This window comes from Engystomops pustulosus, chromosome 7 (genome assembly GCF_040894005.1).
Source record: "Engystomops pustulosus chromosome 7, aEngPut4.maternal, whole genome shotgun sequence".
NCBI classification, from domain to species: Eukaryota; Metazoa; Chordata; class Amphibia; order Anura; family Leptodactylidae; genus Engystomops; species Engystomops pustulosus.
The window spans coordinates 152,393,462-152,406,975 of NC_092417.1; the positions used below are offsets into that span (position 1 = coordinate 152,393,462).

At 41.9% G+C, this 13,514-nt stretch overlaps 1 protein-coding gene across 3 annotated transcripts in view; it reads right to left on the minus strand.

Annotated features, from left to right (window-relative positions):
* Positions 1–278: 278 nt before the first annotated feature.
* CHRM1 (cholinergic receptor muscarinic 1) overlaps positions 279–13,514 on the minus strand; it is a 160,332-nt gene continuing 147,096 nt past the window's right edge. For all 3 annotated transcript variants that reach the window (XM_072118328.1, XM_072118330.1, XM_072118329.1), the window contains 2 exons: positions 2,208–3,847; positions 279–837 (listed from right to left, as the gene is read on the minus strand). In XM_072118328.1, coding sequence (XP_071974429.1) covers positions 2,212–3,777 — 1,566 coding nt within the window. In that variant the 5' untranslated portion in view covers positions 3,778–3,847 and the 3' untranslated portion in view covers positions 279–837; positions 2,208–2,211. The remainder of the gene's footprint in view (positions 838–2,207; positions 3,848–13,514) is intronic.

The following is a 13,514-nucleotide window of genomic DNA, read 5'->3' on the forward strand; positions in this document are numbered from 1 at the left end:
CAGTAGACGAAGATCTGACTGATGTATATAAACCTAATTTATTGTTAAAAATGACTTGCTAATCAGGTAAAGGACTTCCTCATGCGAGCGTAGTTCAGTGCACAGACTTTACATGTGATAGGAGTTGTAGGAGAAGAGTCATGTCATTCTTTCTTACTGCATTACAGCCAAAGTAATGTGATGGCCAATGCTGGACATGGCTGTGGACCCCCCGGTTGTCTTCTGTGGATCTCCACATGGATATATCATTGTAGGTGCAAGGATTAAGGCTAGGTGACAATAGCCATTAGCACATTAGTCCATTGATGGAAAGAATCAGTAGATTACGATGACAATAACTAGACATGGCAGAGGCCAGAACTTACACTTTTTGTAGTCTTTTTTTCTTTTTATTTACTTGAAATCAGAATAAATACACAGCCCCTTCCCCGTAAAACTCTGTATGTAAACAATAGAAAACCTTACCATGTTCTTTGGCCTGTCTTTTTGTTTGGTTTGGCACAGCAGGGATATCCCATGAGTATAAAAAATGGAATATTATCTCTGGAACGTGTAGACTGGCCTTCCCTAAATCCCCCTCCTTCCCTTAGTCCAGAATAACATGTACAAGACGTGTCAAAGCCCGAGACAACCGGACTTCATGTAGGAAAAGTTCTGATGGATGAGTTATTGAGTCCCTGGTAAGGGTTTACTCCATAGCATTTCCCCTTCTCTGTCCCTATTTTCATCACAGGGATAGCGTGTTCTTCGTAGTCCCACGTAGCCACACATGCAAGGGACTCCACGTCGTCTTAGGTTCTTTTAGCAGAACTTGTGTCTGACAGGAAAATCTGTGTCCTGAGGGGAAAAATATGTTAATAAGATAGCGATATAATATAGGATATATACAGTATATGTTCTATGTGTACAATCTACGCCTGACATACTTTAAAGGGATGTTCTATAAAACATTCTAACCATCTACGTTGTATAGATTTCCGTAGACTAGTAGAAGGCAGAACTGTTCCTCCAAGTTTGAGAAGAATGAGAAGAAGATTGTGGCGTGTTCTAGTGCATAGCTAACTATGTAGGGAATCTCTCCAAGAAGCCTGGATTCTGCAACAATTGGATTTCTAATCGGGGGGTTATATAATATCATGATTAAAGTCCTGGACATCTGGGGTACATCCTCTGGATATTCTAAAAATGACTATTACCCCCAATTTGTGGCAACTGTGACTCGACGTGTCAAAGCCTGAGACAACCCGGTAGTCATCACGGCAGGGGCCTAACTTGAGGGGGTGCTGAGAGTCACAACCAGGCCTCAGAGGCATAGGACACCCATAAGGTGTCACTTTCCCATATGAGAAGACTAGTACTATAATCCATACATTACAATTGGGGGCCTGGCACAGACTTTGAACTCAGCTTCAGGTTATGCCTTTGCTTGTAGGCACAGCTTTCTCCATTTGCTTTAAGGGAAGTATTATATCTTCCTGGTGCCCTAAAGGAACCTATTTTTCTACTGTGGATTTTCCACAAATTTCCAGGATTAACACCTGCCATATCTGACCCCCTCCCTTACATCATTTCCTGTTCTTCAGCTATTGGTTGCCTCTTGACTTCCTGCTCTATCCCCCCACCAGTCTATGGATAATACACGTAATACCAGGGCCAGCGCCAGCACTGGGTATACCTGGACAAATGCCAGGGCACAAAGCTGCTGGGGGGGAGCCCACATAAGGCTGTACATCAAGAATCCATGTGGATTTGGGGGGGGCGGTATTCATATGGGGGGCATTATATAAAATAACCATGAGAAGGGCTATTTGGAATAATAAACCAGGGAATATTTTAGGACACAGGAGACTGTTTTAGTTTCAGAATTTTCAATGCTGCCATGTGAGTTCACTGCAAAGGGGCCTACAGAGGCTCTGTCACCCAGAGGCCTACTGAAACCTGGAACCGACCCTGGGTAACACTAAAAACAAATGCTATAGTTTAGCTGTTTCCTTCCTGCATTTGCAACAGAAAGCAGAGAGAAATACCTGAAACTTAGGGGAGAGTTCCCAGTATTACACTAATGTGCAAAAAAACTAGTGTTCATTGAAAACCAATAAAGAAAATTAATATTTTTTTTAGATATAATTTGATTATTTGCACCATTATATAATACTATTGTTATGGAAACAATATGTTTACAGCTATTATTTAATCAGGTTACCCACCCATTCACTGTGATGGGGTCCTGAAGAAAGTTGCTGGGTGCCTATGCGTCCTCCATTTCCGCTTGTCCCAACGGCAAAGTAGAAGCATTTTGAATGTGCGCCTGAAGGAGCGGTTGCAGAGGGCATAACACATGGGGTTGACAGTACTGTTGACGTAGCACAACCAGTAGCCCAGCTCCCACAATGTTTTTGGGATGCAGTCTTTACAGAAGGTTGACACTAGCACCATGATATTGTATGGAGTCCATGTCAAGATAAAGGCGAGCAATATAGCACTTAATGTCCGTGCCGCTTTCTTTTCCTTGATCAGTGAGTTGCTTTTCCTCTTTGCATGACGTGTTTTCTCCACTTTAGCTTTGATGACTGTTGATGGCAGAGCTGTGGCCAGGGATCGGGAAGATTTCCTAGAAACCTCCCGCTTTCCTCCATTGGCTTCGTTCTCTAATTCCCCCCGCCCAAGGGTGTCATTGGACCCATGAGAGGGAGTTGGAGTTGCGACTACAGTGCTGACCATCGGTAGTCGTATGACGGCCGAGCAGATGCTTTTCATCTCATACGGATGTTCATCTCCATCGGAAGAAGAGGAGAGCGAGTCTGCCGAAGCGGCATCTTCAATAGTATTCCAGCTCCCATTACTTCGGTGTTGAGGATAGTTTCTTATCGAAGGGCTGGCGGCCAGTTTACCCGGAAAACAGCATGGTCTCCTGCCCCTTGGCACTGCTAGTTGTGGCCTGGACAGCCTCACCGATTCCCCAATACCGCTGCTGCTCCCACTTCTCACACTCCCCAAGGGGCGCACAATGTTTTCCGTCTCCGATCCTTGCAACCCAGCCAGTTCCCGACTTCTGTTCTCCGTTTCTCGGTAAATCCTCCAGTATAGAATAATCATGATGCTTACCGGCAAGTAAAAGGCAGCAATGGCAGTGCCAAAAGTGATTATCGGTTGTGACAAAAACTGGATGTAGCAGGCGTCGTGTTCTACAGTCCTTTCACCAACGATATACTGCCAGCACAATATAGCGGGGGCCCATAATATAAATGATATAATCCACGCCAGTCCAATCATAATAGCTGCTCTTTTAGGTGTCCTCTTAGCCCTGTAGGTCAATGGTCGAGTAATTGAAAAATATCGGTCAAAGCTTATGATCAGCAGATTCATGACAGAAGCGTTACTGGTGACATAATCTAGCGCCAACCACAGGTCACAGGAAATATTACCAAGTGCCCAGCGGCCCATGATAATGTACGTTGTGTACAAGTTCATGGACACCAACCCAATGACGACATCGGCACAGGCTAAGCTGAGGATGAAGTAGTTGTTGACCGTCTTCAGGTCACTGTTGACTTTGAAGGCCAAGAGAACCAGAATATTTCCAACTACAGTGATTAAAGAAAGGATTCCTGTTGTGAGGGCAATAAGCGCCACCTCCCACACAGCATGGCCGCCAAACGGGTCGCGGTACGGATTCTCTGTAGCATTAGGGGTCAACGGGTCAATGGTAGAATTGTTCATGATTGGAAGCCGGTCGGTCACCGATTCTTGCCAAGCATTCTGATGCAGGGCTAGCATGAAATCTTTGTGGGGTGCAGGGGTACGCTACCCTGTTACCAAGGTATGTTAACCCTTTATCCACTGGAACCTGCAAGTACAAATACAGAAGAATCAATGACAGAATGTCAATAATTAACCAATTATAAAGCTAGAAGAAAACAGGAATGTTGAAATTGAAGTGCAATATGCAGGCAGCATGAGAGGCACAGCCAATAGTTATAATGATTTGTAGGAAAAGATGAATTATTAGGTATGATTTACTGATATCATGTTAGGCCTTGGAGTCCAGTGGGCGGTATATACAGATAGCTAACAATCACTGCCTATTGTCAAGGGTAGGGTTCAAATTTTTAACAACAGGCCCTCTAAGGGGCACGAGAAAAAATGCTTCCTACTCAAATCAACTATTCTAATATTTAACATGCACTTTCTATTAATATACTATTTAAATCATCCTTTTTGTATTTAAAATGATTTTAATTAATGTATTACCCCTTATATAGACCCCAATTACCAACCAATAAATACAAAAATGTTGGGTTAACTGCACAGATCCAGAAGGTAGAAAACATACAGAACTATGTTAAATACAGGCAGGGGGTAACTAGAAGAGGCAGTGTTTGCATGGGTTTCCTCCGGGTCCTCCGGTTTCCTCCCACACTCCAAAACATACTGGTAGGGGTGAGCCCCATTCGGGACAGGGAGCGATTTGGCAAGTTCTGTGCAGCGCAGCGTTATCTGTACGCGCTATATAAATAAAGAATTATTCTAATTGTTATTAAGGCCCCAGAGCAGGCTTTTGAATGGGGCCCATTCAAAAAACACACGCTATATTATAAACACACGCTATATACCCATGCAGCATAAACATACTTGCATACAGTATATACCGGTACACCGAATATACACACATATAGTACAGTAACATCTACAGACATACAGCATATACACATATACAGTTTGTACAAATAATACACCATATACACACATGCAGCTTAAACATATATAAAGTACACACACAGCATATACATATATATATTACCATATACACATATACAGCATATAAACACTATATCCACAGACATACAGCATATACATATATATATATTACCATATACACATATACAGCATATAAACACTATATCCACAGACATACAGCATATACACATCAGAAACGCATACACGTTACCAGGGCTGGCATTAGGGGTTGGCAAACTAGGCATGTGGACCTTTGTGGGCAGAGGATGTATTGCTCCTTTAATACCCCTTGATTGAATGCCCCGGTGAAGATGCTTATCGTCTATCTCCTGTCTATATATCTATGTCTAGGCATCTATCTCCTATAAATAATCTATTTTCTATCTATATATCTGTCTATCTAACCATTTATATTTCTATCTTATTGTCTATCTATTTATATATCTTCTATCTATCTATATATCTATCTCCTATCTATTATTATCTATCCATCTATCAAACGATATTTTATCTTTCTTCTACTGTATTTATTTATCTCTCCCATCTTCCATCATCTATCTAGATATCTATAAATAATCTATTTTATATTTATGTATCTATAAATATATCTATAAATCTCTATATCTTTCATATTTATCTTCTATCATCAATCTACCTATCATCTGTCTCTGTTCTATAACATTCTCCTATAGTCCCATATTACAGATACTTACCTACTATTGTCTGTAACTACAAAGTATTATTATTGTGCAGGGCTAAAGGAGCCTCTTACTGATTGCGACTGTTCATAAAATTTATTTTGGGGCCCCACTTTTAGTTTTGCTGGGCCCCACTTTGTCTTTGTCTGCTCAGCTCCACCTGCTCTATAACATGCTTCCTGCAGATAGGACACTATGTACAATCTGCTCAACTCCTCCTGCTCTATAACATGCTGCATGCAGATAGGACACTATGTACAATTTGCTCAGCTCCTCCTGCTCTATAACATGCTACCTGCAGATAGGACACAGTGTACAATCTGCTCAGCTCCTCCTGCTCTATAACATACTGCCTGCAGATAGGACACTATGTACAATCTACACAACTCCTATTGCTCTATAACATTCTGCCTGCAGATAGGACACTACACACAATCTGCTCAGCTCCTCCTGCTCTATAATATGCTGCATGCATATAGGACACTATGTACAATCTGCTCAGCTCCTCCTGCTCTATAACAAGCTGCCAGCAGATAGAACACTATGTACGATCTGCTCAGCTCCTCCTGCTCTATAATATGCTGCATGCATATATGACACTATGTACAATCTGCTCAGCTCCTTCTGCTCTATAACAAGCTGCCAGCAGATAGAACACTATGTACGATCTGCTCAGCTCCTCCTGCTCTATAACATGCTGCCCGCAGATAGGATACTATGTAAAATCTACACAACTCCTCATGCTCTATGATACCAACAAAGGGGATGTAGCACAACCGAGTGATGATAGAGCCAAATGCACAATCGATTATCCGAAAACACAACAAGAAAAAGAATGCATTCAAAAGGCTCGTGTGTAATACAAAAATAGATCCAAGTTTATTTCAAAAAATATTATTTGTTTGACAAGACAGACAATCAAAGAACAAACATTTAAAATCAATTAAAAAATGACTATATACAGAAATACATACAGTCACCCGGTTTGGTGAACTGTAAACACCCCACTGACCCACACTGGGTAAGTGGTGCCAGGCCTGCCTGACTGTTCAGCAATGAAAGCTGTATTGCTGGATGCCCAAAAAAGTCCAATAACACCAGGTAGATGTATAAGTACCAAGAAAGATATACTTTACCAACCTAAAGACCCTAATGTAAAAATGAGATGGTATTGCTACGGGGTAAGCGTGTTGACAAGGGCAACAAGAGGATGGAAAATGCGGGTACCCAGACAGGATGTCGGCGGTAAGCTTAAGAACAGTCTGGAAAGGTCCAGGTGGTCAGGGGTGGCGGGCTCCCCACGCGTTTCGTCGTATACAAACGACTTCCTCAGGGGTATGTAGCCCATGAACAGTAAAGCTCACCTTATATGCAGTCCCTGTAATTGATGAAGCGCCAATAGTGGCGTCCTCCCGCACCATCGGCGCAAGACCGGAAGTAAGTATGAGTCACCGGAAGTGACGTATGTAATGACGGCGCAAAACCGGGAGTAAATGTGATTCGCCGAGAATGACGTGTAAACGCATGCGCAACCCCGGCCGGGGATTTTTTTGCACAGGTAACCCAGGCAACACTGTGACTCATCCAGACGATTTATCCAGACTGTGACTGTGACTCATCCAGACGATTTATCCAGACTGTGACTGTGACTCATCCAGACGATTTATACTAAATTTAACAATCAGTGGACAGACATTTGGAGGATTTTAAATAAAAATTGGCATATCTTGAATTCGGAACCAAAATTGAGGCCGTTTATTGATAACAAACCCAAACTGATAGCTAAAAGGGCCTGCAACCTGAAGGACCAACTCACAAGGAGCCATTTCTCCCGTCCAACAATTCCCTTGGGAAGAGGCATGAAGCTAAAAGGATCTTTTCCCTGCGGTGATTGTTCGATATGCAACCTGGTGTGTGTAATGAAAGAATTCACCAATCCCGTGAACCAAGAAAGATTTTTTCTCTCGAATTATATTAACTGCAGGACTAGAAACGTCGTTTATGCTTTGATCTGCCCCTGTCAAAAGGTTTATGTGGGACAGACAACACAGGAGTTGAGAAAGAGGGTTCAGCAACACCTATCAAGCATTAACAACGCCCATGCCCACTTCTCACAAGGTAAAATCCTCTCCTCGGTTGCCACGCATTTCCGCAACCATCATGATGGTAAGACCAGGGGCTTACGGGTGGTTGGTCTGGACAAAATCCGCCCCAATACCAGGGGTGGTAATATTTGTCTAGAGCTGCTACGGCGTGAGGCCCAGTGGATTTTTAAATTGAAATGTCTCTCACCCCAGGGTCTTAATGAGGAGCTCTTGTATACAGGTTTTTACAAACAGAGATGAGGGGTTCGTTTCCGTCGTCTGGACTGGTTTTGTGACTTCCAGCACCTTTACCTGCATTATGAAATGGGTAAGTTTATCTCACCAATTATTCCTATCTATTTTTCTCTGCATTCACATTAGTACTCACGGGTCCCTAGCACTTCACGGATATACACTTAGCATTTCCCATTTTTTCCCTCACTTTTCCTTGTCCTTTCACGTCTTGTCACGCTTAAGGGTGATCCTCCTTTTGCCTTGTCCTTCACCCTCAGTAGATTGGACCTCTAAGGTCCCATATAATCACTCTCACTGGTCACATTCCATTCACACTTATATCTCATTTCACTTCTTCTTCACCACTTTTCATTGCATAACACATCTCTGTGCACCTCCGCAGCCCCATTATTCTATCATCATTCACATCACACCATGTCCAGTCTCCTTCACTTTGGACACTTTATTGCAGTTTGGGCACAGTCCTATGTTTTCATCAATTATACATATGTACTTGTATTGTTTCTTTATACAATGTTTTCTTAAACAATGTTTAGGACTTGTGATATATCTATCTTCGTCTCCTATCCACTGTGCACCTTGATTCACTGGGATCCAACCTCGTGGATATAACTTGCCCTCCCAATTGGATATAACTTGCCCTCCCAATTGGACCGGGAACTTACCTTTACTCGCTGAGGGATCCATCTATCAAGTCCCGCTCCCCTGGCTATCGTTTGCAGAGACTTGTTTGTACATTGCACCGTCAATAATGTGCCTTTTAAGGTTCTATTCTGACAAATTAACATGTACCACCATTACCAATTTAGTCTTGTTGTATCTTTGTTATCTCCTCTTTGGTGCTTTATCGGTACTTTGTTTCCAATTTGACCAGCCTATTAGACTCACAGGCCGCTCTCGTGCCTTATTTTATACTTACCTTTCATTGTACTTCGTAGTAACATTATGATGATAAGTCTGTATCTGTTTGCTTGTTACTCATTCATGTAATTGAATTGTACTTGACATTTTCAAAAGCTTTATATGGACAGATGCTCATTGAATACAAGAATTTATGAACACTTATATGATGGTTTTTGCTCACCTACTTGCAGTCTCTGCCTGTTCTCCCGCTCCTTTTTTGATGCATTTCTAAAAACTGCTTATGGATGGTCCTCACAGTTTATACAATTTATGGATTAGGATCCTGACAATTTATATAACGCACAGATTAGGTTTCCACACTCTTATAATTTGACTGTTGACTTCCAAATATTAAGGGACATCACCCTGTATTTAGACATTTGTCTCTTTTCCTTTGTTTCATTTTTTCGTTGAGTGTTCTTTATCTTTATATCACTATTTACTCTGTCGTCTGGATGAGTCACAGTGTTGCCTGGGTTACCTGTGCAAAAAAATCCCCGGCCGGGGTTGCGCATGCGTTTACACGTCATTCTCGGCGAATCACATTTACTCCCGGTTTTGCGCCGTCATTACATACGTCACTTCCGGTGACTCATACTTACTTCCGGTCTTGCGCCGATGGTGCGGGAGGACGCCACTATTGGCGCTTCATCAATTACAGGGACTGCATATAAGGTGAGCTTTACTGTTCATGGGCTACATACCCCTGAGGAAGTCGTTTGTATACGACGAAACGCGTGGGGAGCCCGCCACCCCTGACCACCTGGACCTTTCCAGACTGTTCTTAAGCTTACCGCCGACATCCTGTCTGGGTACCCGCATTTTCCATCCTCTTGTTGCCCTTGTCAACACGCTTACCCCGTAGCAATACCATCTCATTTTTACATTAGGGTCTTTAGGTTGGTAAAGTATATCTTTCTTGGTACTTATACATCTACCTGGTGTTATTGGACTTTTTTGGGCATCCAGCAATACAGCTTTCATTGCTGAACAGTCAGGCAGGCCTGGCACCACTTACCCAGTGTGGGTCAGTGGGGTGTTTACAGTTCACCAAACCGGGTGACTGTATGTATTTCTGTATATAGTCATTTTTTAATTGATTTTAAATGTTTGTTCTTTGATTGTCTGTCTTGTCAAACAAATAATATTTTTTGAAATAAACTTGGATCTATTTTTGTATTACACACGAGCCTTTTGAATGCATTCTTTTTCTTGTTGTGTTTTCAACTCCTCATGCTCTGTAACTTGCTGCCTGCAGATAGTACACTATCTTCTATTTAGCTCTTTATGATGTCTGCAGATTAGGCAGCATTTTCAATGCCACTTTTAAAAAAAACTTTAAGACTTCAATAGTCTTTGCCTATTAGCAGGAGGATAAGTTATAATAGTTACCGGCTTATTATAGAAAGCTGTGTCCCCTTTCTACTGCCTGTAGCAGCTGACACTACATTGAGGTGCTGTGGTTTCACCTGTACCTCTTCCTGTCTACTTATTTGCTATTGCAAAATTTTTTTGTATTATTCTTTCTTTCATTCCTGCTTCCTCACCCGCCTCCACTGTTCTGTGTGTGTCTCTAATCTGTAACTAAACAAAGCTGGATTTATATGATCTGTGTTGTTGATTGCCGGAGGAAGAAGCTGTGTTACAGAAGGAGGACCCCCCCCCCCCCATTACCTAAAGTTAAGGGAGTGAAAAGTGGTTGGACGGGTTTAGTTTCCACAAGTAAAATGATAAAAAGAAGGAGGAAGTGAAAGAAAGAGAGAGATTACTGGAAGGGAAACACTTCAGAATAAACCATATGTTACCAAAGCACCGGGTCGTCTTCTGCAGCACCTCCTCTAGCTGCCGCCAGATTCCTACTTCTCTATGTGCGTCTCCATCTATCCCTAAGTGTAAATCACTAATCCTCCTGATATCCTGCGCCGCTTCCCTGACGCTGATCTGTATATATTGTAGCAATTGTCTTATCATATTGATATTACTATGATTTTAATGTAACATTATCCTCTGCGGAATAAGACTCACATCCGGATTGTGGTCTCCATTTGCAGCTGAAATCAAGACCCGATTCCCGATCTGTTATATACAGGCCAAAGGAGATTTCATGAAAAATCTGTGTTTTAGAGATCTAAAAAGGGGGTTCCTAATTTCCAGGACAATTGGAGAAACATCAGTTTAAACTGGACAGATTTGGGCCTGAACCAAATCTTAAGAATCAAATTATATGTATACACACATACAGCATATACACACACCACATATGCATACGTACAGAATATATACACACATACACAGTATCGTATAGATTGATGCAGCATATACACATACATATAGTATATACACACCACACACACATACAGCATATACACACACCACAAATACATACACACAGAATTGCATTAATCCTTGCAGCATATACACATACAAACAGTATATACACACCACACACACATACAGCATAAACACACACCACATATACATACATACAGAATTGCATTGATCCATGCAGCATATACACACACATACAGCATATACACACACCACAAATACATACATAGAGAATATATACACACATACATACACAATCGCATAGATCCATGCAGCATATACACATACATACAGTATATACACACCACACACACATATAGCATACACACACCCAATAACTCAGATAACAGGCTCCAATGACACTGCAGGCCCCAAAGCAGGTGCTATGGCTGCTACCCCTGTAGTTACGCCCCTGACTCTAAAGCTATCTGCAGATTTTGCGGTTTACTTCCAGTGGACAGAAATCTGACCATGGTCACACAGGTGCACGGCTCGTTAGTATCACAGAGCGTAATCAGAGCTGTATGATATAACGAGCCGTGCACCTGTGTGACCATGGTCAGATTTCTGTCCATAGGAAGTAAATCATGAAGCTTTCTATGTAATGACAGCAAGCAGAGATCTAGAAAACTGTGAGGAATTGATACAGAAAGTATATTGGAAAAAGGAATAACTTTTCATTATATAAACAATAACATTTAGTTGCTGAAATGGGAGCACCCCTGTAACATATTTAATATTGTTAAATCTTTAGAAATGTAAAATCTATTACAGCATAAAAAATGGCTTTTAATTGTAAACATATAGGGGCTTATTTACTAAGGGTCACGCTATTCACTTTCTTTGGACTTTGCACCGTTTTGGGGTTTTGCGCAGCTTTGACATGTATTTAACAGTGTCTGCGCTGGGATTGTGTCGCACGCGATCGGATTTTGGCGTGGCTGTGCTGCTTCCATGTGACACAAATTAGGGGGCGTGGCCGTCGGACTATACGACAGATTCAGACTGAGCGCAGGATTTAACTTTCAATTTGTGTTGCAAGCCCAAGCACTTACATGCACCACGAAAAAGATGGTGAACTGTGTCGGACCTGAACGGGGAAGCGACACATGCAGGATATCGGGCGCACGATATTAGTGAATCGCGGCACAGTGCATTATCATAGAACAATGAACTCCGCAGGAGCAGGTAAGTTAATGTGCCCCAATGTGTGCTGGCTTATAGAGGTACATATCTATAAACCAATTTGCCAAGCATATAAAGGATGTGATACTAGCAAAGTTCTTAGATGGAAAAAATCCTCCCATAGACAACAGTAAAGCCTGTGGCTTATTGGTAATGTACCTGCCTCCCATCTCATGCATTAAAGCCTTGTGCAGAAATCACGAAAATTAAAGGGATTGTATGAGATTAAAAGCTATGCAGAAACAGCGCCACTCTTGTTGCCAGTGGCTGTGTCTACAAAGTGTCAGAAAATGGATTTTGATTACATTTAACTAATCCATTTGGACAAATTCTTAGATGTAGACCCTTACATATATCTAAAGGGGTTTTGTCATTATCTATAATTATTGTCATATCCACAGGATAGGGATTGACTCTTGGCTGCTGCACCCCCCCAGCAATCGGTAGAATGGAAGATTGGAAGTTTCCCATGGCTTCTTTGGATTTCTGGGTTTGGTCCGTCCCGTTAACCAACTGTAAACCAAACTAAGTTTAATGGAGTTGAGGAAGGAGCTCTGTTCTGTGCTCCACTTACTTCTATTCTATTTACTTCCAGCTCGACCAAAACCTGGAAGTCCATGTGCTATGGAGCAAATAGGAGGAACTTTTGATCCCCCATTATGCCAATTACAGTGGGCTGCATCAACTGAGATCCCCCATGAACATATATTTATCATCTATCTGTACAAATTATCCTGTAGATAGGGGATAAATATAGTTAATGATACCCCTTTAATGGGGAAATTATTGCCATGTGCTGGATCTATACAATACACGGTGGACAATTTAAAACCATAAAGGAACCAATACATTCCAGGTCAAACTTTTAAAGATTATGGAAGGCATTAAAGAAACATAGACCTTTATTTCCCATTGCTGTTAAGGCACAAGATTTTCGCACTGGTCTTAATGGTTAATGGCAGCAGAAGCTGTGGAAAGCAGCAACCTCCCTGCTGGAAGCCATGAATGGCACAGCAGGGTTACTACTCGCGTTCCCTGAGTCAAGAATAACAACACTTTGCCTTTTAAGAGGCTTTAGTTATGTAAAAGCAATTCCCCGGAATAATCTGAGCGCACTGTAGCGTTACCATGGATCAGGGGGTGAAACCCTCCAATCAATGTTTCCTTTATAGTCACAGAGAAGCCACTTAGATAATGTAACTTTTCTACAAAGTTTATGAATGCGAAAAAAAGTGTAATATCTTATGAGAGTAAACTGCGTCTTTCTCTATCTACCTTGGCTCTTATCAGCGTCAGACTGGCCCACCAGAGTACCAGAGGACCC